The sequence below is a fragment of the Cryptotermes secundus genome, unplaced genomic scaffold (assembly GCF_002891405.2).
Source record: "Cryptotermes secundus unplaced genomic scaffold, Csec_1.0 scaffold219, whole genome shotgun sequence".
Taxonomy (NCBI): Eukaryota; Metazoa; Arthropoda; class Insecta; order Blattodea; family Kalotermitidae; genus Cryptotermes; species Cryptotermes secundus.
The window spans coordinates 678,395-703,796 of NW_019720163.1; the positions used below are offsets into that span (position 1 = coordinate 678,395).

A 25,402-nucleotide genomic window follows, 5' to 3' on the forward strand; every position below is an offset into this window, starting at 1 on the left:
TACACAAACTATCCTGACAGATTTTTCGAGCCTTTTCTCAGCCCCTCCAGGAAAATTTTGCAGCAATATGCTGAATCAGATTACGATCACTTATTTCCACTTCCATTCAAATTTATTATTGGCTAATATTCAGCCATTCGACACTATATAATTTGAGTTTGTGAGAGCGCTCTTAAAAAACTACAAATTTATGATCCACTCCGAGAGTTCTCTGGGGTTTTGCAAGCAATTCGGGCCATAGTAGGTTCTCAATAAAGGACACATGTTGTTGCTCGACGTGTTTGGAATTCATTTTGGTGCTTGAATAAAAGAATTGATAGCCGTTTAGAGGAACGTGATGTACATGTATAAAGAAAATCATTTTTATTTTATCCTTCTTCCTCAAGAATTCATGCCGCAAAGAAAAATTCTAAAACCTAATGTTCCACCAATTTTTTTTTTTATTTATATCTCTCTGTTCTTGCTGTAAGAACATGCACAGATTATAACGATATGAAGCATGAACAAAGGTAAATTTGTTTCGACTCATAAACCCTATGCCAAGAGACCATGCAGAAAACGTGTAATTAAGGTTTTATGCATTTGACTTCGGCGTTAATTGGAGGTTAGAGGCCAGCATTAAGCTCCGACGCCTTAATCTCTAGGTAAGAAATTAGTGAGCCCCAGAATCAATATGAAGTGGTGATGAAGAGATAAATCGAGTCCTTACATGGATTCCAACGCTATGCATCCAAATTATTGTCAGTCTTTTTCTGTCAAGGAAGTTTGACCAAACATAAATCACATAAGCCTCTTGCTGTTTGTATAATGAACTTAAGTTTTCTTGGGATTGTATTTGATACTATCACTTGTAGTAGTACACTAGCAGTTAACTAACAGGCATCTGCTTTTCGAGAACCCGGAGATTCATTAGAAAGTTAAAAAGAAGTCCGCATTTGGACTGAACACTAACAGTTTAATTAGGTTCGTAGCTTAATATTGCTTTTTTTTCCATAGCCAAGATGCATTCATTTCCTTTTGCTCAAATCGTATAAAAATATCTACCAGCGTTCGAGTTATTGTGGTCCAACTCGTAACTGATTAGAAATTTTACAATTAGTTTTCGTTACATCCTACCCTTATCAAGCGTATTCGTAGATACCCTTCAATATCTTGAGAGTATGTCTTCCATCCGCTACCTGAGGAGGCATAAGCATAAATTTTGGAAAATTTCAATTTTCTAAAAGCAAACCGTGGATAAGACATGAGACGCTTCGAATTCCAGGCAATGCATCGCAAGCTCGCCTTTCTCACGGCTTTAACACATCATTTAACCTGTTACGCACCACTTTTCTTCCCTCTAGTGTATGTCTGTGGGTGTACATACTAATATATGTGATTGTGCGGCTATATTTCTTTCGTCATTGTTCCCGTTACCCTCGGAGCGTAAGAGTCAGCAAGCTTCTCAGAAACAAAATAAAGTAGAAGAATAAGGAGAACTTTGTAATCAAGTATAAGAAAACACATCACGGAAAGAAAAATGAAAACTTCTGGAGCCACGAAATTGAATTCGTTCCAAAAAAATAAAAGAGAGATAAAGAGCATGAACTAAAGCAACAGAGGAAAAATACTAGAGCCAAGAAGTAGAAATAGTTTACGAAACCTCAAGAATGGAAGGAGAAGGGAAAAGGTGGAAAAGCTGAATAGAGCCACACAGAAGTTACATTTCCATTACATTTGCTAGATCCTGATATTGTTTAACAAGGTTCTGCCACTACAACTTAAACAGTCGTTACCGAAAAATAAAGGGCATCGTTTCTCGTGTAGAAAGATTGCTAATGTGTTATGTGCTTCAGTTTCATCTTGTTCTACCATACCTACATAGGGTGTAGACTTACATTAGACAGAAAATATATTCCATTTGTAGAGGGAAGTCCTCGCATAGATAAACATTTCCGCTTTTAAATGCACAGTGCCTTTGTTTTGCATTTTGAATGGAGAAACGCAGCAATTTTGCAGTCTACATAAGTATAGTCTACCTATCATACATGGGAAATAAAACAAATGCATATAAAAATATAGTCGGAAAACCAGAAGAGGAGAAATTACTTGGAATTTCTAGGCGTAGATGAGAGGATAATATTAAGATGGAAACAGAAATTTGTTCCATCGGTTTCAGGACTGAAGATATTGGCGAGATCTGATGAATATACTAACTAATTTTCGGGTTCTACAAAATTTGAATTACATGTAAATAACGAAGCACATCTTCTTTATTTCTAGTATTGTTAAAACTCCGATTTTTTTCGATCTCATGATATCATCCCCAGTGGGGGGGGGGAGGTGCTTAGTCTCATGAAACTTTACAGTTCACATACATGAAAACAAAAATTTGAAGTTAAGAGTCATAAATTTTATTAAGTATAAGTAACATATTTTCAATATTTCATTGAAAATGAAAAAACAATACTAAATTTCTGTTTTTTTTATGTACGAATATGTGAACTGTATAATGTCCTCTTAATAAGTACATCCCCCCCGAGGATAATCTTATGAGACCGAAACATGTCAGGATATTAACAACACGAGAAATAAACCAGATACACTTAGACGGTGGGCTGCATCTTGTCCCTTATAAACACTGTGAAAATAAGACGGTAATTTTTTTAGCTGAGGGATCATCACCTTCTGAAGAAAGTTTCCGCTCTATGAAGTCAGTATGTTTACATTAATAATCCACTTATCTGTCTTCTCTTAACAAGATGGTAATTTATGAACTTGTTTCAACAGTTCTTGGCAGCAATGCTGAAGAGAAGAATGCCGGCGTTTGCTGTACTATTTAATTCAGCGACTGCCAAGTTTCTGGGACCATACAGTTTATACGAGGAACGCTTCATCTCTAACAACTGTTTTCAGGGTTCTTATTCAGGAACCCCCCCCCCCATCCTCCGATAGTGAAACTTCTTTCATGATCTCTCGTCATTAATTTCCTTTAGAAGCTGTCAGCACGAAGCACGCGCTTATATCGTTTTATTCTACTTTACAAATAAACACAAAATGCGATGAGCTGTAATAAATGGGTGCTGAGCGTTACAAACTGTGGAACGCATGTCCATAAAGGCGTAGTTTGGCTGCTGATTTGACGATGTATCATGTGCACTTAGGGAAATGGGTGAGAACAGAATACACAAGCAATGAATGCATAAGCTGTCTCATGAAACTCTTTAAAAACTCGTTAGAGTTGAGGTTCTCACAGTAGTGCCTAGGATCCGGGGTAGCGTAGTCGGTATAGTGACCAAGGGGTCGGAGTTCGAGTACCGGTAGGGTCAAGAATTCTTTCTTCTCCACGTCGTCCAGACCGGCTCTGGGGCCAACTCAGCCTCCTATCCAATGGGTACAGGGGTCTCTTTCCCCGGGGATAAAGCGGCCGGGGCGTGAAGCTGACCACTCACCTCCAGCTAGCGCAGAGTTCAAGAAAACTTGGATCTATACATCCACTCCCCTTCACGCCTTCATGGGTAGTGCTTAATTAGTTAAGCACAAGGACAACTTTACAGTAGTGGCTATGAAAATGTTTTGTCTTCTCGTATATACTGTTGTACGGTTCGGTAAGTCAGTCGATATTTCTGAGGAATTTATGGCCTCTGTCTTCAAGGTAGAAGAGTAGGCCAATCAAGAAACCAGCATGAAACAGGCTATCTACTTCATGCTTCTTTTTTGCTTGGATTACTCTTCGACCTGAAAGCGAAAAGCGATATATTCCTCCGAAACGTCGATTAGCTCATTCGATTATACTGCGTTTTATCCAGGAAGACATAATTTTTTGGTAAAAAGCCGATTGGTATATCTTATCACAAGCGTAGCATGCAGTTGCTTCGTAACGCAGGCCAGCATTTTCCAGGCAGAGACTCAAATCTCTTAAAGAAGACACAGAAGCAAAGTTTCAATGAATGCACTGCGAGGCCTGAGGAGTGGATTGGACGTTGGAAGCAAACGGTACTTTATAACATAAACAAAGTGAACCCATAAGACGGGAATGAGATTCTGCAAGATGTGGCGGTCTTAATAAACCATTTAAAATGTGACGAACTGAAATTCCGTGAGAAATATTCTGTCATCGACATAACAAACACGACGAAAAAACAATCGTAGAGAAATAAAAACGTAAATAGACAGACAAGATACATTTTTTGTTTATTATTTAATAAAAAAAACTCCGTGGCCTGTAGTCCGCAGGCGAACTATGTCGACCGAGCAACCGCCGCTTGTCGTCGAAGTTAGTGCCAACTTTAGCGGATAGAGGGTATCAACGTGGTTAGGGCAAAGGATCCCCACGGCCGTTAATCTCGGTTTTGTAGAATATCGAGACTGTGTAGCGTCTATGATAGGATGATTACAAAATATGAACTTGGTAGAATGGGAAGAATTCTGAATTATGCAACATGCATAGGAACTCTGTCCTATTTAGAACTGGAATTCTGGTAATGTGAGACAAAAAATATCTTTGAATATGCTCTAGAATCACGCCGATGTGGAATGCTGCAAGGTCTCTACCACTAAATCAAATGAGATGGTACACTGAAAAGAAACACGTCTGAAGCAGTTTCCTGCGCCGGTCCAGATACATCCTCATTTCTTTTACTCTTTTCATCATCCTTTCTGAGCTTTACGACAGACTGTTGAAACGGACCGGCTTCTTACTCGAACAGGTGTGATCTTCCTGGAACACAGCCACTCACCCTAATTGAACCAGCTCTAATTTCCGCTCTGTCTAGGAAGGAACATGGAGCAATTCCAGATTTTATTTCTTTTTCAAAGGCGCGGTCCTTCAGTATCGACACTACACAGCGCCGGATATTAGAATGTTTAACATACATGGAGCAGTTAGTAGAAAGAGAAATGGCCGGGAAAACCCGCCCCACTGCCACTTTTCTCACAATAACGTAACTGCTTTAACTATCTATTGAGGTCTCTGGCTATGATTGGTGACTGAAGGAAGGTGGGTTGGGCATGTAGAATGATGATACGTGAATTGTATGTGCGAGATTATTACAGCTGTTGCTTTAGGTAGGACCGATAGATAATTAATAATGTCACGTGTCCGGGGTTCCGTGGCAAATAACGAATGGGTTGCGGCTTAGAAGAAGCTGTTTTATTGGTCAACTCTTCCACGATTACAATTCTAACCACTACAATCACTCTGACATAACTTCTTCCAGGCGATGCGACCTGACAAGCCCATCGTCTCTGAACACTCCACTTCTCTGATCTGTGGTCTCATTTTCTGATCTCTCCTTATCTGGTCACTGATCTGATCTCCTACCTGATCTGATCTTATCTGGTTCTATCTGGTGTAATCTCCCTGAGGTAGGTTCTTGGCATACCGAATAGAAGATACTTTGTCTAATAATCCAGTTTCCTCGCTGTCATGCAAACGACTCTCTCGTTTCTAAGAGAATGCATGTTTACCTAGCCGTTGACTTCTACTGGCCGCTGTTGTTATCATGCAACTGCCTCAAACAATTAACTACCTAGGAATTGCTAGCTGTTGACTAGCAATAGACGCTGGTTGTCACGTACTGTCCTGACGATGCGTTACCTAGGAAGTGACAGTGGGTTCACCTGTCACAATAAGATTTTACTGGACTCCAGTAGGATAATTCTGGACAGATAAGTCATACCAGATGTCGACTGATCGTTCCCTAGCAGTGGATGCTGGTGTGACTTAGCTCAAGTGAGCATTTGATTCTCTTCGGGGTCGTGTTAGTAGGCCATAAGCAAGACGATCAGAGTTGCACAACCGCGATGATCCTTTCACAGAGTCACAAAATGAAGGGTCACTTTACTTAGATTCGTTAGCACGTGTAACTACCGAATGGAGTTGAGCCGTTCATGAAAAGGCGCCAATAGTGTAGATACTCAAGAACTTCTCAATATTTTATGCAACCCGAAGGTTCATTACCATGTTCACAAGAGCGTTCCACCGGTCCCTATCCTGAGCACATGTCATTTTCCAAAAATGCAAGTTCACTGTGGTAACTGCATCGGCACCAAGGCCTATATTTTAGCCTTTATACTGAATTTTATATCCCGGTAATTAATATTTCATTTAAATAAACCAAAATTAGGCTGTTGTGAATTAATTTCCAAAAAAACTGTCGCTGATTGTCTAAAAGGTTACAAATGTCGAGGATTTGGAATTCGGCGGGACTTCGCTTGGAACGTCCATTTGCTATTGATGTCATAAACAGAATGTCCTAAACAGTCTTCTGTGCAACGTCCTTCCGGAATTATGAAGTTCTGGACGAAAAACTTATTCTCCAGATTGTAATTGTGTGATTTAAACGTACTAAGAGTGTACAGAAATGTTCCTCCTCCAATCACAAACAGCAAGCGAATGGATCTGTGATTTAGACCACATTGGCTCTTAGCACCTCGAACTGTTAAAAATACTGGTAAAGTGCTCTGCAGACCTGAAAACTTCATATTTACGGCTGGTTCTAATATTAAATCTAGAATTTCCTAATTTAAATGAATAAATCCCCGGTCACGGTAGCCGAGCGGTCTAAGGCATGTACTGTCTTCGCTCGCTTGGAAACCGGGATCGTGGGTTCGAATCCCACTCAGGGTATGGATGTTTAGTTTGTGTGTGCGTTTTCCTGTGTTTGTGTACAGGTAGAGGCCTTGCGACGAGCTGATCACCCGCCCAAGGAGTCCTACCGAATGTGTAAGATCTAGAAAAACCGAAGTAAACGGAGAAGTTCATGGAGATAGGCCTAGGCCCACTGGGGCTGTAGTGCCAAGGTAAAAAAATGAATAAATCAACACTCTCGTATTTTCCAGTTTACAATGACTGCAACCTGTCATACAAACGAAATATTAGACGTGACATAACCCTCTATTACGTGAGGAATCTGACTAACTACAGCCATACCAATTGAATTCATTCCTCCATCTTCACGGATTAAGCTCTTTCGCCTGTGCCCATTCAGAATTAATTAATTATAAAATCTGAATTTCATACATATTGAGTAGGACTCCTTGGACGTGTGATGAAGCAATCGTAAGGCCGCTGCCTATAGAGTACAGCACACACACTTCCATGCCTTGAGTGAGATTCAAACTCACTATCCCAGTGTTTCAGCTGGCGAAGCCATTTCTTGCCTCAGACCGCGCATCCACTATGATCGGAAATAATTTTATTTATATTACACGATCAAATCAAACCGAAATTGATAACATTTTACTCGAAAATATGGACTGTTATGGCACTGAACGAGGGCCCCCGCAGTAGGAATCCAGCGAGTAAGTGCCTCATCTATGCCACGGTCAGTCTGTTTTATCTAGGTCTTAAGTACACATGCGTTTTATCACGAGGAAGTTAACACCCCTTTGAACCTCCTAATGGAGTTAATTTATAATCTCCCATACAGAAGTTGCGGATCGTAATTCAGGAGCGTGTTCACAAGCATTTCTATGCACCAAGGGGAGCCAAAACATTCTACATAATGGGATAACATTTCCGACATAACGTTCTCCTTTCATTTTAACTCTCTTTGCTCTCTCAGCTTCCCTTAATCCCCGACTAGTTTCTCCCAACGCCAAAGCAAACCTCGTTCTTTTGCTCTAAGTTACCTGCAGGACTTAATCCTTTCATCTATTTCGTCTTCTAAGTTTTGTTTTCGAGATTATTTCCTTGTCTGTGAATGATGATAATCCATTGCCTTTTGAACTTTCATTTAACTGTCATCACTAAAACAAGCTCAATTACACGAACCCAATATTCGTGTGTCTAGTAGAATACGTGTGTGTATTTTCAGTTGCTACTATATTTTGCCTAGCAGACGAACTCAGCAGTGAAGTATAAAATTTGCATGTGACAGATCAAGGTTCATTCCAGATCGGGTCACTAGACGACCTGATTGAATAATTGAAGGCTGTTTCTGTGAGAAATAAAGTTCTGTGAAATGGTCCACATCTGCTTCACTCATTGCCTTCTAAATTTCACAGAACGCAATGTTACTGTCCCCCCTTTCTTTCTTTGTACTTATGTGCTGGACCCCTATCAGGATCGTGTTACGGTAATAACTGAGGCAACCGGAAAGTGCACATTTGAAGCCAGTTCACTGCCCGAAATCAACAACACAACTTCCACTGTCCACAAACTGTTTATTTATTCAGAAGCGAAATATTACAATTTATTTGCAAGCACGGAGTAATATGGCCATTTAATATTATCAAGTTTTAACGATCCAAAGTGAAGGACTAATGAATTTAGAGAAACATGAGGAGTGCAGTCCAATGGCGTCTGCCTCCGATCAACTCAAAACGCCAAGTTTCCGAAGACTGGTATCCTGCGGGAGCGTCGCTTCATCCCCAAGAAGGATTTGAATCGACGGCCTCTCTCACAGACAGGAATTCATTTCCCATTGGTTGAATTTAACTGACCAAATTCATCATGCAATCGGCACAAGCCAATGGCATAACACACTTTGAGAATAAAACAGTTCCCAAGATACAGAACTGGGAAGATCACGTGTGAGAGCGGTTACTTTCTTTAGTTTAGGGTCCAGCTACACCCTTCCGAACACATTTCATGACAGCTACACATATCAAGAAAACAAAATTCACATCTTCTGTTGTTACTTGCCTCCCGTGGTGACCGTGTCCCCTTCCGGTCATGCAGATTAAATGTAAACAAAAACAAAGCAGTTGTTTTCTGTCCAGACACGAGAAACAAATCATAACATGCTAATAAATCGGTCTCGCCAATAAACCAGTAGCCCTTCCAAAATGGCTAAAGAGGACCATAGCGTCCACGGAGAACTGTAATAGGTTTGGACTGTCACGGCAAAAAGTCACAAAAACAAACAATGAAGCTTCACGAGGCTGTGTCATTTGCATAGGTTATGCAGTGATGAGGAAAATATTGTAAGCAGGGTGATCACGAGTTGAATGAGATATGCTAGGTTGACTACAAATTAGGGAATGAGAAGGGGTCTGATGGAAGTTACCGTAATGTGTCGTAATGTTCTCTATTGATATGTCTGGTGGTTTTGCCTAACACGACACAATTATGTAGGATAACCAGTTATTTGCTAAGGTTCGAACTGGGTTTCTTCAAAATGTTAGCGAGTCGCTTGCAGCTACTCTATGTTATTAGTCTTAGCTCCACAGATGCAACCGAGTAAGTGAATAAAGCATGAGGTACTGGTTCTGAATTTGCAGACTGCCTGGTTTTAATCTTGGTCAGGAGAATACCAATCGCGTCTGTGTTTGTTCAAGATTCTCCCTTCTCCCTCCGAGAGATATCAGCCACTTATAATACCCCGACATTCACTGCACGCTTGCTATAAATTAAAAATAATTTCCTTACAAGATGTAGGTTATGGTGCAACGAAGATGTTGTGAATTTGGCGACGAATTTCATGGTTCCACAGAACAAGGATTCTGTGGGAGTTTGAATAAATATTAACTTCTCAAAGATGATCCTGAATGGTATATTTATGAGAAAAATTACCTAGAATATTTTTTTGTATGAAAGGTGAATAAAAAATTAAAGTTGTCTCTGTGCTTAACTAATTAAGCACTAGACCATGGAGGCGTATGAGAGAGTCGATGTATAGCTCCACCATTCTTTGACAATAGATGGACGCGAGTGGCTAGCTTCACGCTCCCGCAGCTTTATCCCTGGATAAATCTCCCACGGTACCCATTGAACAGGAGGTTGGGTGGGCCCAAAGCCGGTCTGGACGGCGTGGAAAAGAGAGAATTCTTGACTCTACCTCAACTCGAATTCCGACCCCTCATTCCTCCACCCCGTACTCAGTCACTATACCGACTACTCTATCCCGGCTCCCATAAAAAGGGAGTGCTTTACCTAAATGAGATCAGATATAATACCGAATTCATAAGCAGAGACCTCTCGAGGCGATAACATGAAATGCGAACACGTTATCCTTCACGCAACACAGATTGAATCTTGTTAAACGTACTATGCGCCACACTTACAACAATTAGGATAATTTATTAGCTTAATTTTCCATTTGAGGAAGTGTATTTTGCATTGTGAACCGATGCTGTAAACTGAATTGTATCTGTATTGAAGTTTCTAATGTTTTAGCATAAATTATAACATATTATATTGGCTTTAAGCTTCCTGTATTCGGAAGTGTTTACAATATTTTCAGAAAATTTGGTGAATATGTGTTCATAAATTTGTTAACAGTCAAGTCTTGGCTTTCGGAAATATCACGGACTTCTCTTAGAGTTATAGAAAGTTGTTGAATGTACTGTACAGTCCTGTAATAACACAAAACATCGGGATTTGCAGCAGGCACTTTTCATAAATAATGTATTCTCATTCAGTTTTAATCCTACAGATAAACGATAATGTCAAAGGAAATGTTTTATGCTGATGAAATGAAACTAAACTGTGTTGTATTTTGATTGGTCCACAGCAGGTGTGACGTGCTACACGTGTGTGAACGTATCGGACAATTTGGTGTGCAATCGCTTTGCAATTGATCGGCCATGCCCACAAGGTAGGTATTCCGCAGAACACATCCAGTAGTTTAGTTACTTCTCTGCCCTTCGCAGCGCCAACGCACCTCTAAATATATAACGGTGAACATCATCACATACGAGTATTCTTTCGGACTGCGTAGTTGGCAGCGAAAATAATGAATTCATTGATGCGAAATATACTTAAGAATCTTTTTCTTGTTCTTGTGACGCTATTGACCAAAGCGGTCCAGAGTCTTCCGTTTTGCGGAGTAAATGTAAAGACGTCAATTCACTTAATTAATTAAGCCCCATACCACGAATGCGTAGGAGGAGTGTAGATGTAGCTCCAGCATTCTTTGTCTCCGCGCTAGATGGAGATATGAGTGTGCACCTTCACGCCCTTGCTGCTTTACCTCCAGGGGAAGAACCCCAGTACCCATTCCGTTTTCCGGAGCTCTGAACTTAACACAGGGGTTTGGTAGGACTCTTTGCAAAGCCTCTACCTACAGGAGACAACAAAAACACAGAGGTATATCAACGACTTGAGTGGGATTCGAACCCAAGATGCGAGTGTTCAACAGGTAGAAGACAGTATATCCCTTAGGGGGCAGCCACTGTGACCAGCTAGAATTGAAAATATGTGCACGGCATATATACACGTATGCCACGTTCTTCAGAAGCTTTCGTGACTCAGTAAAATGCACTTAAATGTTCTGGTCAGCTCTCCTGATGTCGAGTGTGGACCCATAACTGCGACAAATGAGATTCTTGAAATATTTCTTACTCCATTAGACAAGATATTCTCAGTCTTTTGTGATTCACGTACTGGCCAAACGGAGGTCGGTTTTCTGATGAGAGATGCCCAGTTTTCCTAATGTTGTGAATATAAATATTGGTTTAAAATCTGATTATTGCTGTCACGTCTAAATATTTTTATTTGAAATACATCTTATAATAATTAAATGCTTTGTATGGTACAAAAATTGAAGATAATTTGCAGTCACTCACTCACTCACTCACTCACTCACTCACTAACCTATCTATGTATGATGATGACTATTAATAGCCGAAATATAGAAGAGTCAAAACTAGGCACTGATTGACATTAGTTGTGTTGTAACGGTTGTAATAAAGAGGTTGTATATCTATGTATGGCTTTAGAGTCCTCTTCGTTGATCCTGGCCGGTTTCTTCAGGTTCAAAATTTATATACATAGTTGATAGGACTCCTTAAATGGGGGATCAATCCGTCGCAAGGCCGCTACCTATACACAGAACATCACAAACATAGGATAAACCCACACAGATATCCATGCCTTGAGGGGGATTCGAATATACGATCCCAGCGTTCGAGCTCACGCATCATTAGAACTCATGAAATAAGATACTGTGAGGCATATCATTCTTTCAAGAAAGTGGAAGCTACCAGGACGGCTTAGCCTCCCAATTACGCTGGGTTATTTTCGTATTTGACGTCATGTATCCCAGTGTTTCATGCAGGTTGTCGCATTTAGAGCCTGTCCTCTCAGAATATGATATCAAAGCATATAAAATTCCGAAGTGTAAGCAGTAGACTTACATACTTACTCATGGAGCTGACCCCTTCTGGAAGAGCCGCCAACTAATCAAGAATTACCCAGCATTTTATGGAACCCAAAGGTTCATTGCCTTGTTCACAAGAGCCCTCCACTGGTCTAAGCATTAGACACAAATTGAAATATAGTGGGGAACACACTATAGCTTTCATTTCGCACTGTGGAAGATGAGGATTATGTCACGGAAACAAAGGTAAGGCTATCCTTGTAACAGTCCTTGGAGGCCCATAGAAATGTGAGAGGTCGAGGTTTCCATATTTTCTAGACAATCGACTCACACATGGAGGTGAGATCATCAGCCTTATACGCCGGCTTCCCTTCAACCCCCAGGGAGTTTCCTGGTACTTATTCCTGTTAGAGGCTTAGTCGACCCCAGGACCACAGTGCAATTGGCTTGAAGGATTAGGTAAATTGAAAAATCCAATACTCTCATTGGGAATTGAACCGTGTCCTTTCGACCTGTAGCACAGAGTTTCAGCTGAAGCATATAGGTCAGTACATTTCATTTAAGCGTCCTGCTGCACCAGCTTATCTACTGAATAAGAGTCCTCAATGTAGCTTCACGGGTCGTCGGTGTGTGTAGAGGAAGCGCACATTGGCGACCGGAACCCATGTAACCGGGCCGTCATTCGCGAAACAAACATCTCCAAGGTAAATATGAATCAGAACGAAAGAGGAATGCCAAGGCATACATATACTATTTTACATCATGTTAAAGGTTTAAAAATTAGTTTACATACTACGTAAATTTAACAGCCACAAAAATTGTCAAATAATAAATTTCTAGACGTACAGTTCTGAATGCCCTTATAATACCAATATAATAACAATGTAAGTAGATCATCATACACAGATATCACTATTTTTTTAACTCGCTTAGTGGGAGGTGGAGTCCAACTGGGTCCCCTCGGCACGGCGGCCACCGATTGGCCTATTGTAGCCTGCCCTGGGTGATTATGATGATGGAGAATTTGGTGGAATGAAGATTGGTAGGGGAAACCGAAGCACTCGGAGAAAACCCGCCCCAGCTCCACTTTGTCCACCACAAATCCCACTTGACCAGACCCGGTATCGAACCCGAGCCGCCGCGGTGGGAAGCCGGCGACTAACCGCTTGAGCTATGGCGAGGCCCAGATGTCACTATATGGTGGAAACATATCGTGGACTAAGTTATGATTCAACCAGAGACAGCTGAAGCTGTTTTGAACACTGTATTGTTTTTATATCAAGTGATGTCGCTCAGTAGTAAGTGAGGGTATTATATGCATATACGTAACGTTAACCTGTCCAAGGATACAACAGTGACGCAATGCCGTCATTTCAGTGCATTTTTTAAAGCATATGCATGAAAATCGGACGCTTTCATTCGTGTGTCTATGGGTGCACGCTCTATATGCATACTGTCTGCAGGTAATTACTGCAGGTAACTGTTTGTTGAGTGCAGATCAAATCAACAAACAACGAAATGAGAAGCACCCAACAACAAATAGAGGCTCTTAACCAACTATATAAAGAAGAAATAAACACTGCCCGGACCTCCAAGGGAGATAATCTACCCAATCTCCCGTTGATAGAAGGGTCACGAAGACACGAAACTTAGCAGTTTAAGATTTTGAATGTTAAGAATTTTTTTCATATTTTAACTCACCACATTTTAGCTTAAATAAATCTTTGTACATAAAACTTTGGACAACTTTGAACTTAACGTACTAAGATTTATGTAATATTAATTGCCTCAGTGTGTTATTTGCCTTCTGAAGATGGTCATTAATTGACCGAAACATGTAAAGGCATCATATAAATATACCTTTGAGTCACAAGATGGTATAGTCAAATCATTATATAGTACTGACTAGTGTGACGGACCAGAATAAATAAAGTGAAAAAAAAAATGAAATATTTTGGGTCATCATAAACTAAGTAGCGCATCGGTTGAGAAACAGTGCTTTAGACAATGATATATTAAATAGGCCGTACTTCTTTTGGCTTGTTTTGGACTTCATCCATCGTCTTGTATGTAAAAGACAAAAGACCACGACGTTTCGGAGACTGGATCTGTCTCCGTCTTCAGGTGGGTGGGGAAGAATAAACCTACTCAGTTGGGCCCGTTAGAAAGACGGAGACAGATCCGGTCTCCGAAACGTCGTGGTCTTTTGTCTTTCACATACCAGACGATGGATGAAGTCCAAAACAAGCCAGAAGAAGTACAGTATACACCATCGTCAGAATCCTTTCAAGTCTATCCAATTAAATAGGCCATTACCTCATCTTTCCACATCCCTCCCAATTTATAATTCAAATCTTCTCAATTTTACTTGACGACACGCAGTAGCAGCTGCTGGACAAGTGGCGAATACACCAGCAAGGAGTTGCTTCTGCTTGCTCCGTAGGTACTGCACCTGACACGATCATTAGCAGTAAAAGTCATGATCTGCTGAACTTTGGAGCTGACGGTGATTAAAACTTTCACCCTCTGTGACACACAGATCATTCAAGTATTCCACAGAAAGTCATGGTCAAGTAGTTAGGACTGGCTTCATATTCCGCAGGTCCGAGGTTCATGTCTCAGTCCAAGAATAATTATTCTGACTGACGCTATTCATGGATTTTCTCAGTTCCTTAAAAAATGGCGGATTAATACCTCAAATTATGATAAAGCAGTTTCCTTCTATATCCCTTTTAATTCAGTATTAATTAGTCATCCTATCATTTAACGCTATATAAACTAATTTGCTGAAATTGTCATTAGATAAACAAGAACTTAATAAATTCAAATATTCGACATAACGTTGATTGTCTGAAATAAACTTTTCCACTCAGATGTGTATGTAACGTGCATCTATGCAGTAGTTTCGAAAACAAATTCTTAACTTTAGTTCGAATTTAAATAAAGTTTTCTGCAGCCCGGTACGCTGGCCGGAACATTTGTAGCCTGAGTAACGCATAGAGTCTATGTGTGTGCACTTAGTTTATTTATCGTTAAATTCAAGTCCGATAAGTTGCTTTAGAAATTCTTTTTTTGCAACTGTGCAGTGACGAAGGGGCACTGTTCGCTGCTGGAAGTGACAGTAAGTACCGTCGAATTCGATAAAAGAACGGGATAACGGAAAATAGAAAACCGTCGAATACTGGCTCCATTCCAACAGATATAGGATATCAAACATTTAAAAAAAAGCGCTTACCACCGAGAACCACTTCTTGTTTACAAGAATGAAAGTGAGCAAGCCAATAAAGCAATGGAGAATTCTGTCTTCTGGGATGTAGCGCCGTGTAGCCCGCTGGAAACGAACCGACGTTCAAAAGGAACGTGTCACCTCCGTCTTATCAATCAGATCTCTGCTTGATAGCTGCTTCATGCTGATTCCTTGCCTAGTTTACTTTTCTTCTCTGAAGATGGAGACATTTTCCTCCTAAATGTCGGTTGGCTTTCAACGGATAGGTCTCCTCAATAGAGCAGTGTTGCTCAGCCTGTGTGCCGCGACGTGTTGGACTCAAGCTTATTTCCACATTTTAACACTACCGCACGAAATGTGGACATAACAGTAAAAAAATAATTTCAGTCTCATTTTTCAGTCTTGTCAGTCTATTTTTTTTATATTTTAAATTTAGGAATTTTTAAAGGCCATATTTTTTCGCTCCTTCAGAATATTCATGTATATTTGTTTGCTTTCATTTTTATCATGTACTGTTAATTACTGATACTCTTATAATCAGAATTTTCTGTGAGAATTGGATTTCAAATTGCAAAGAATATTCGTGTCTACTTCTATATGTATAATATAAATGCCGTCGTAAATGCAACAATTATTTGTAGTTCTTTGTCTTTCTTCTTTTACACTACATGTTTCGGTCGTAACTGGCCATCATTGGGTGCATTTTCACTTACGTAGCTGTCACACTGCATGTAATTTAAAATACGTAAGTGAAAATACACCTGATGATGGCCAGTTACGGCCGAAACATGTAGTGTAAAAGAAGAAAGACAAAGAACTACAAATAACGGTTGCATTTACGACGGTATTTATATTATTCATATAGAAGAGTAGAGTGCAACAGGATGCTTAAATATAATATCGTGTCTTAATTGTTAAGCAAACAGCAGTACGAAAACACATCACCCTTATTTTACAGGATATAGGAATATCTTTATGGTAATAAGTAACTTGTGTAACTTGCAGTATTGTACTACACTTTGTTGTGACATTGGTTTGACAGAGATTCCGTTGTGAATGATTAAAGAGAAGGTCCTTAAGATATCCGTTTACACTACAACCATAGTTCCAGAAATACAACTCATATCCACTAGTCACTTAACGAAATCCCCGTTGCCCACAGTATGTTACATGAAATTACTTTCATACTCGTCACTCTCGCAGGCAAATTGCCCATGGTGAACAGACGATTGTATTTCCAGAGTTCAGCTTACAAGCATTCTTTCCCTGAATCCTACCGCTTGCCAATCGACGATTAAACCACGAATGGTAAGATTTTTATATGTGGACACGATGCCTGACCAACTTAAAGTCAAGAGTTAAGTACCTGCCTCAGAGAGCTGCAAAATAACGCTCTCAGGTTGGCAATTATTTTGTGAACGTATAAGTTTCTGTTAATCGTGTCGGATTACACTTCATTTAATTTATTAATTATTTTATGAATTGTCTTGATTGAACGGTTAATGAATTTAACTCACTTATTGCCAAGTTCGACCGCCTCTGTAATTTAGTGGCCAGAGTTCCTGCCTACAGATCCAGAGGTCCCGATTATATTCCCGGTACTACCAGATTATCTGAAAAGTAGTGGGTCTGGAATGTGGTCCCCTCAGAATTATGAGGATGATTGAGTAGCTATTTCAAGCAAATAGCGGCTCCGATCTAAAAAATCCGAGATTAACGGCCGTGGGGATTCGTTGCGCTGACCACGTGACACTCTCTATCCGCAAAAGTTGGCGCTAACTTCGCAGACAAACGACGGTAGCTCAGTCGGTATAGTTCGCTTACGGACTATAGGCCACGGAGTTTCTTTATTGCCAAGTTCAGTGCTAACATATATTCAAAATTTATAAAGCAGCTCAGTCCAACACACCATACAAGGCACAACAGGTCACTAAACACTCAATATAAAGATGAATGATGTCCTATCAATATGCGGAAGATGAACACGAGAATCCCCCATATACAAATTCTAAGACGAATATGTACTTATAAAAACATTGTAAAAACCCTTTAGAAACCTTTTTAACACGTTAACAGACGCAAGCTTGAATATTGGTGTGCTGAAAAACTTACATTTTTACTGATAACTGTAAATGTAATGCATTAACTCTACGGGAGTATAATTAGTGGAAAACTGATTTCCGCAAGTGTAAAGCACTTGCTCACGTGTTGAGCACGTTCTGACGATGGTCTCTTAGGACCGAAACATGTCAAAGTTTCTATTTAATTAAACCAAATTGGCCGCAATCGATGGCGGTGTTTTTCACTTAACATTCCACAGTGCGACGGACCAAAATGCCTTCTGCTAAAAAATGTTCATAAAATTTGACTAGGCCCTAACCCTGTAACCAAGAAAAGAGTCAGAATGAAAAATATTATTACGAAATGCTATGAAATCTCTTAAAAGCGATATGAATTACATGCAGTGTAAAACATACCCCTAAGCATCCGCCACATCATATCGTGACAGGGAGACTTGCCTCATCGGTTTTCTGTCAGAAAAAAATTACATTTGATCCAACTGTTGTAGTTAGAAATGACTGACTATACGTCAAACACCATTTTAAACTCAAAATTTAAGAAATAATCACAAACTTATCATCAAATTTGAGTAGATCATATGTGTTAGAAAGGATTCTAGCAGTTATATCATCGTCAGTAAGTAGTTCTTGTGTTAGGTAATTGCATATTCTTCATGGAAGATAAAGTTTTCAGACAGGAGAGATCACAGAGGAGCACCAGAGGAAGTTAAAAATGTAATCGTCATGATTCAAGTACAACAACGATCCAAGTTGAACTCAGAACGCTATTACATTTCAGAAGTTCTCTGCTTTGATTATCAGCAAGCCTATTTAGCAATTGGATTGGTGACCGCATGAGAACATCTGCTACAGATGGGATTTCTGATTCAGTCTGGGGGTCCTTAAAAATGGCTGTCCATTGTTCCCACTGCCTCAGATGAGGTACCATTCTCGCTTCCCTCCCCATTCACATTGCTTCTCACCAACCTACACACTTCAACTTTGCGTAGGCAAAATCATCCATATCCACGAGGTATAAAAATTAAAACGCAGGATCATAAACGTGAAAGGAACTTTTATATTAATTTTATATTTAGTTCCATATGTACATACCCGTGTATACACAATACTTTGTCAGAGAGTCTTCTCGTTGTAATGAATATTAAATAGGCTAAACATACAAACTGCTCCGCTTCGAATTTTATATAATTTGCAAAACAATTCTATAGAACACACTGCATTATTCAGGTTAATATCTACAATTTCCTAGATGCCTACCTCCTATTTTGTGTTTATTTAAGAATATCACCGTAAAACTATGCCGAAATCTACAAGTGAAATGAAATTTCAAATTTACAGATGACATCACTATTTGTATGCTATCTTACAGACTTCTGAGGGTCTCACATACGAAAAATTTCGTCAAAATCCATAAAATTGTGCAGAGGTTGAATGACGCGAGGGACAGATACTGGCACACAGGACTGAAAGGCATTTTTTCTCTTTTCGTCTCCTAACAAAGCAATTAATGATGGTGTTAAACGAATATCTGTGTATTGTGGTGAGTGTTGTGAGTGGTTTGATGGAAGTATGTATGTGTTTCTATGCGTTTTAAGGGAAATTTTCTTATTTTGTAGAAATGAAATTATGATCACGCGGTTTCCATATAGTCTGCTTGTGAATCCTTCCTTATTAACTTTTAATACCTGAACCAGTTATTATGAAATTTGGTCTTTATATCATGTCACCTGAGTCCAACTTAACAAGGTACGTCATTAAGTTGGACTCAGGTGACATGATATAAAGACCAAGTTTCATAATGACTCAGTCCCACCCATCAGTGTGTGTGTGTGTCTGTATATGTATCACTCCTATCGTTGCTAGGCAACGGCCCGTTAACCACGTTACCAAGGCAACGACTACATACGCAAAAATATAATAATAGTTGGACGTGTCGTTTTCTATGCGACCCATGTCGTATCAAGGAAAGCAGGCTATTAGTTCTTCCCAGAACTTTTTGTTAGTCAGGAGTTTTTTTTTTTTTAGCTTTGGGATCAATGTTGCGGGGTGATAGAGGGTATTGTGGATGGCTTACTGTTTGTAATGGTCCATTACAATATTACATTACCATTACAAACAGTAAGCCATCCAGAATCTTCTCCATCACCCCGCCACATCGATCCCGCCGCTCAGCAAGAAATTCCTGATTAGAAACAAATACATCCAACAATCCGCACACACCGCTGACCGCAACGCACTAATATCGTATCCACGAAACTGCAAATAACCTCGTCCTCGATTTTAAAGGGTTTCAGTCTTTTGATATTAAATTACAGCATACGTGTACATCTGGATCTGAGAAACGGATCAATTTTATAGCAATTCATTTTAACATTAACTTACAAATCAGTGACTCTGTTAAGTACGAGGGTTGGAACTTTAATAGTGGCAACACTGCTGTAGAGACGCCATGCAACGGAACCAAATAACGTCGCTTATACCACACGTTAGTTATATACCTACCTTACCTCAGAACAAATGAACTTTCCCTCGTGTTAGCTGGCGGTCTAATGTAGTGTTGTCACAATGCTTTCGAAACAGGAACAACGGAGTTGGATAAAGATTGAATGTGCCAGAGGTCGTACAGCACGACAGTGTCATCGAGGTCTTCAAGAGGCTTGCGGCGAATCTGCAGTGCCTTACAGAACAGTGGCAAGGTGGGTAAAAGCCTTCAACGAGGGACGACAAAATGTGGCAGACATGCGTCGGCCAGGTCGTCCTAGTGTCAGTGAAGAAGAAGTGTATGCTCTTTCCGCGTTACTGGAGAGTGATCGACGCCATACGATTCGTGAGCTGGCCCGAGAGACAGGATTAGCGCATACTACTATGCTTCAAATTCTGAAGGAACGCCTGGGCATTAGAAAAATTGCATCACGATGTGTTCCTCATGATTTGACGGAAATGCAGAAATGGCAAGCTGTGGCTGATTTGTTCGATCGATGGGGCTGGGAAGTGCTGTACCGTCCACCTTACTCCCCGGACTTAAGCCCTTGTGACATTCGCTTCAGAACTGTTCCAGAGATTCTTCAGGCAGTAGAGCGCTCCATTCGAACTATCAACACAACAGGCGCTGCTAAAAGTATCCTACGACTTCCACATCGCTGGCAACGGGATGTACACAATGCTGGTGACTACACTGAAGGACAGTAAAACTTCGAAACATGCATCTATTTTGTATCAGTTGTAAATAAATAGTTGCCACTATTAAAGTTCCAACCCTCGTATTTATTTGTTTAGGATCCGATGATCTATAGTGATAGAAACATGCGGTAGAGTACAACAAAAATGAATTAATCCTGATTATGCTTCTCTTATTTTATTGTAATGTCATTGTTGCGTAGAAGGCCCCTATATACCGTGATTCTGTAACACAACAGGATGCAAAGGAAGTTAACTTGGAGTATTTCTGTTGTCACAAAAAGTCCTTACGCATGTCAGAATCTTGTATCTATTTTCGCAAATCAAGGACTCGATAGTCTAGAATTGATAAAATGAATTGATGTATATGCTTTTCTGTAAGGAAATGAGAGAAGTGTTCTATCTTTTGGCATATAACGTTGTGTAGTGCGTTAAAGCCGACCGACGTTTCGGAGGGTCATGGCACCTCCATTGTCATGGACGGAGAATGAGACAAAGAAGAAACCAGCGTGAAATAGGTAGGAATCAGGGACTTTACTTACGACCCGCATAACGGTGCCTTCTTTCTTGGGTGGAGAAGAGATCGGTTGGCTTTCAACGAACTACATGATGTTATATCCCTTAATAATCACCCCTGTGATAACCTGAAATCCAACAGGGAATAAGACAATACCAAACAGATTTCATGTTTCTTTTATCGCCTTGCAGTGGTGTAATATAGCAAAGCATGAAATGACTTCCTTAGAGATCTTAGCCTGAGGCACTCTTAACGCATCGTCTCGACTTCCCCAATAAACGTCAGATTCTTCCACCTGAGTCTACCCCAGCGAGGAAAGAAGAAAGTGGAAACGTTTAATGATCAAGGTGCACCGATACAGTCGTAGGAATTTATTTTATATCTGCTTCTGTATGCCCTGTAGGCGGAACAGACCCTACATTGTGAATCATTACGAACCAGTTTTCCTTTTATCGCTCGCCTGATGCCTTACGGGTAGTCAAATGTACTGTAGATATTATTTGGATAGGAACAAAAAGTTTCTGAAAGTCTGGCGCTTTCAACACGACCGTCACAAGCAGAACTGGTAGAAGTAATGGAGAGAGCTCTGAAGAACGGAAAGGAGTTTGTCACGCCCATTTCTTTCTATGGCAATCGATCCTAAAATTGAACAAAGAAATCTGCTGCCTTTCTCTGTCGAATATGATGGTATTTTTTGGATGTTAGCTGTGTACGTTTCACTTGTAATCTTCACAGTAAGCGTAAGTAAGCCTACTAAGAGAAGCAAACCAACTGCCTAAACTAACTAGCTAAGGAAATAACTGTGGTAACATAACCTGAACTTTCAGTACGTCTAGTGCAAAATTCCGCATTGGAAACGATCCTGGAACAATTGAATCCAGCTCGTACGACCCAACTTAGTTCTCTTCCAGTTCCTCCAGACGAGGGTCAAACCTTCCGGCTGATAGTGCTGTGTCTGCCCGTGGAAAGCAAATTTCCCTTGCCCCCGGAATTACGTCACGTTTGCACCGGCGGTTGTTGATAGTATATCATGAACCTTAGCGAGGGAAACGCAGTCTCTTACTCCGAAGCAGGATTATAAATCACAAGCGTTTGAAAACAAAGTTCTCTTGAAAACGTTTGAACCTGGGGGAAATAGTAAGGACAGGACGAGGACACTGCCTAAGAAGAAACTTTGTGATTCTCGCAGGCCGCCAAATGCTACGATAGTGAAACCAAACGGCTCTCAGAAGTGGCCTGGCTACGCAGCTATGAGTGGGAGACACTCAGTGAATATACGTATAATTGCAAACAGTTCCAAAACCAAAAATGAAGTAAGATAATATTAAAAGAGAAGAAAAGAGAGAAATAAGCGAAGAAGTAACCTGAATTAACGTACTTCTTATAAGGCGGTAGTCTTGAACACTAAGATTTGTTATTACTCGTATGACATATGCATATGAACTTGTCTTCCCTACAAATGCCTCACCATTTCTGTAATATGTATATCGCTGCCTATAGTAAGCAGGTGTTTCATATCTCTCTTTAGAGATCAACTATATATCTGAAGAAAGCAGTCTTGTGGGATTTGGCATCGTGTATATGTGGTGTTAACCGACGTTTCGGAGGAACGTATAGCCTCCGTCTTCAGGGTAGAAGGAAAAATATGAGAAATCCGCAATCCTCCGAAACGTCGGTTAACACCACATATACACGGTGCCAAATACCTGAAGACTGCTTTCTTCATAGTCACCGCCGTGAAAGCCTCAAATCTTACAACTTTATATCTATCTACAGGTCTACAGCCTTTGTGGACCTTGCCCGCCTTTTCAGTTTCTTAAAATACACACAGTCGGTAAGATTCCTTGGAAGGGGATCAGCCCGTCGCAAGGCTGCTACGTACACAGAGAACAACACAAACACAGAATAAACGCACACAGACATCCATGCCTCGATTGGAATTCGAACACACGATTCCAGTGTTAGAGAGAGCGAAGACGGTTCATACCGCAGAACGCGCGCCCACTGTGAAGGGCTTAGAGGTCAAAGAGATGGAAGTAAATATGTTTAATCAAACAAAGTAGCGTAACGGGTTATGTAGTATATATATATATATATATATATATATATATATATATATATATATATACCTTCAAAACAGCCATACCTAGGCTTTTGCAAGGTGATAAGACATTATATGTATATGGCTTTTTAAAAAAAAAACCATAACGATATGAGAATGTCAATATATTTGTAGCGATGGATGAGTACATAAGGGTACTGAAGTGAATTAAGCTTCTTTCAAGACCGCAAGGTGTTCAATGTATGCACATTTTTTTCAATAAGGACACTGGAAGGATACACTTAACAGACATTGATCGATCGCTTGATCCTTGGGTAATTACACTTTACCACTGGCGCTGATTACATGTCGTGGAGAGGTGGTTGACTGTAAATGATGAATTGGAAGAGATATAGAAGTAACCTGTGATCACTCGTGCAAGCCTGTTCCATTAGCATATAGACGTCTGCGGAACCCAGGAAGAGAACAGCCGATGTGACTGTATGAATAGCATTTCTGATTTCCCTCCGTCATGTCTTCCCAGCTCACAGCACATGAGTGCCTTTTCAAGAAATGTCATTTCCAGAAGATTCAGAATAAAAGAACAGTGGAGTGAAATATAAATATGTGATAAGTATGTCACTCCCTGTTGTAAATTCAAGTTCTGGTGGCGATAAGTCTCAGTCGAAACAAATACTTAGAAGAACCGAACAATTTTCTTCCTTTCAATAGACGAATAAGAAATAAACATGAACCCCAGAGCTATCACGACTTCCATGTCATACGCTGTAGTGACTCAGATTTATTCTTTCTCCTTCCAATGTTTTCTGCGTTAACAGAAAAATTTAAAACAGGAGTGGAAACTTGTGGCCCTCCTCTTTTTAAATTTTTGCGGTTCTGTGTATCTTAAACTTACTACAGGTACAAACTTATTGCTTACTCAATGATCTATAAAATATGTTAAGGTTTCGATCATACTGTATTTCAGATTTCAAACGCTTTATAATAAAATTAATAATTTCGATACAAGTAGCTACTATAGGATTCTGACGATGGTGTATAACACACTGAGATATTGGGTTTTCGGACTTTATCCATCGTCCTGGTGTTTGAGGCTAGCTCTTCCTAAGGAACCCAACACAATAGGTGTTTTCCTTCACCTGAGGTCGGAAACAGATCCAGATTCCGAAACGTCGTGTTTTTCTTAGTTATCTTAAAAACCAGGACGATGGATAAAGTCCGAAAACCCAATATCTCAGTGATTTTCGATACACTTTCTTGTTTTGAAATAATTTTAGTAATGCTTTTAAGGGTTTCATTCTTTCCTTTCTCCGATAATTTTTGGTAGTATTAAGTGTGTTGTAGAGGTGCTGCATGCGCGGCATGGCAAGTGATAGTCAAAACTAAGAAATGATGTAAACTATAGGTATGAGTTCCATTCAAGGAAACAGAGCATCATATTAGATTTCTTCCCTCAGGTTACTAACCCAGTACACTTTATTTGTACAGCTTTAAGAAAAAAAAAAACTTTAAACTTGTGATCATATTCGAAACACAATCCAGAGCCACTGTTCTCGTATCGCTGAGCCGGTGTGACAGATGACCAAATGAAGTGGCAGCTTGGAACTATGCAAGATTCTCACGGACTGTGGAAATTTACCTCACATCAGAATTCGTAAGGTGATAGCGTTTATACTCACAATTACAATCACACTCAAATAACGCCCTTTCAGACGAAGCGACCTGATTAGTCCGCCGTTTCTCTGCGTTTCCTCTTCATTCTTATCTTCTACCCTCTTAAGTAGCTCTTCGCGTACCGCTGAGAGAACACCTTGTCGAAGGTACCTGTTTCGCATGTTACCTAGAATATTCGTTAGCGGGTCTATTCGTTGCCGTGGGAACTCAATAATTTTGTCTCTGTTGTCTAGGCAGTTTCTTAGATAGTTGTCTTTCCATGCCGCTGAAACATGGGTTCCCATTTCATCCGTTGCGCAGCGATGGACGTCATTTAGTACGGCTTTAAGGCGGCACGCCACAATATTGCACTCTACTGTACTGTACTTCGTATAACAGAGGGCACCTTATAGAAGACAATGCCTCTCTACTCTCCGGTTTGGCCTCTGTTCGTACGTCATACAACAATTGTCAATCCAAAGTTGTTCATCTGTGGCTCCCAAACTCCAGTGAGGTTTGTCCAATCTTAATTAAATTTCAAATTTAATGCTAAAAAAATGGGTATCAGGAAAGTAAAGACGGTTGTGGTCGAAAAGTATCTAGCGGAGAGACAACTCCGAAGCTGTAACCGAAATGGACGTGTCATACACGTGTTAAAAC

General features: G+C 40.2%; 1 protein-coding gene across 4 annotated transcripts in view; it reads left to right on the forward strand.

The window, feature by feature from the left end:
• The window catches only part of LOC111867071, a 391,471-nt gene that overhangs the window by 324,698 nt on the left and 41,371 nt on the right, over positions 1-25,402 (forward strand). For 3 of the 4 annotated variants that reach the window (XR_004513307.1, XM_023856556.2, XM_033752580.1), the window contains exon 3: positions 10,440-10,523. Coding sequence is in view for 3 of the 4 variants with exons in the window: in XM_023856556.2 (XP_023712324.1) it covers positions 10,440-10,523 (84 nt within the window). In the remaining variant the exon portion in view is untranslated. The remainder of the gene's footprint in view (positions 1-10,439; positions 10,524-25,402) is intronic. The other variant, XM_033752585.1, reaches the window with a different exon arrangement.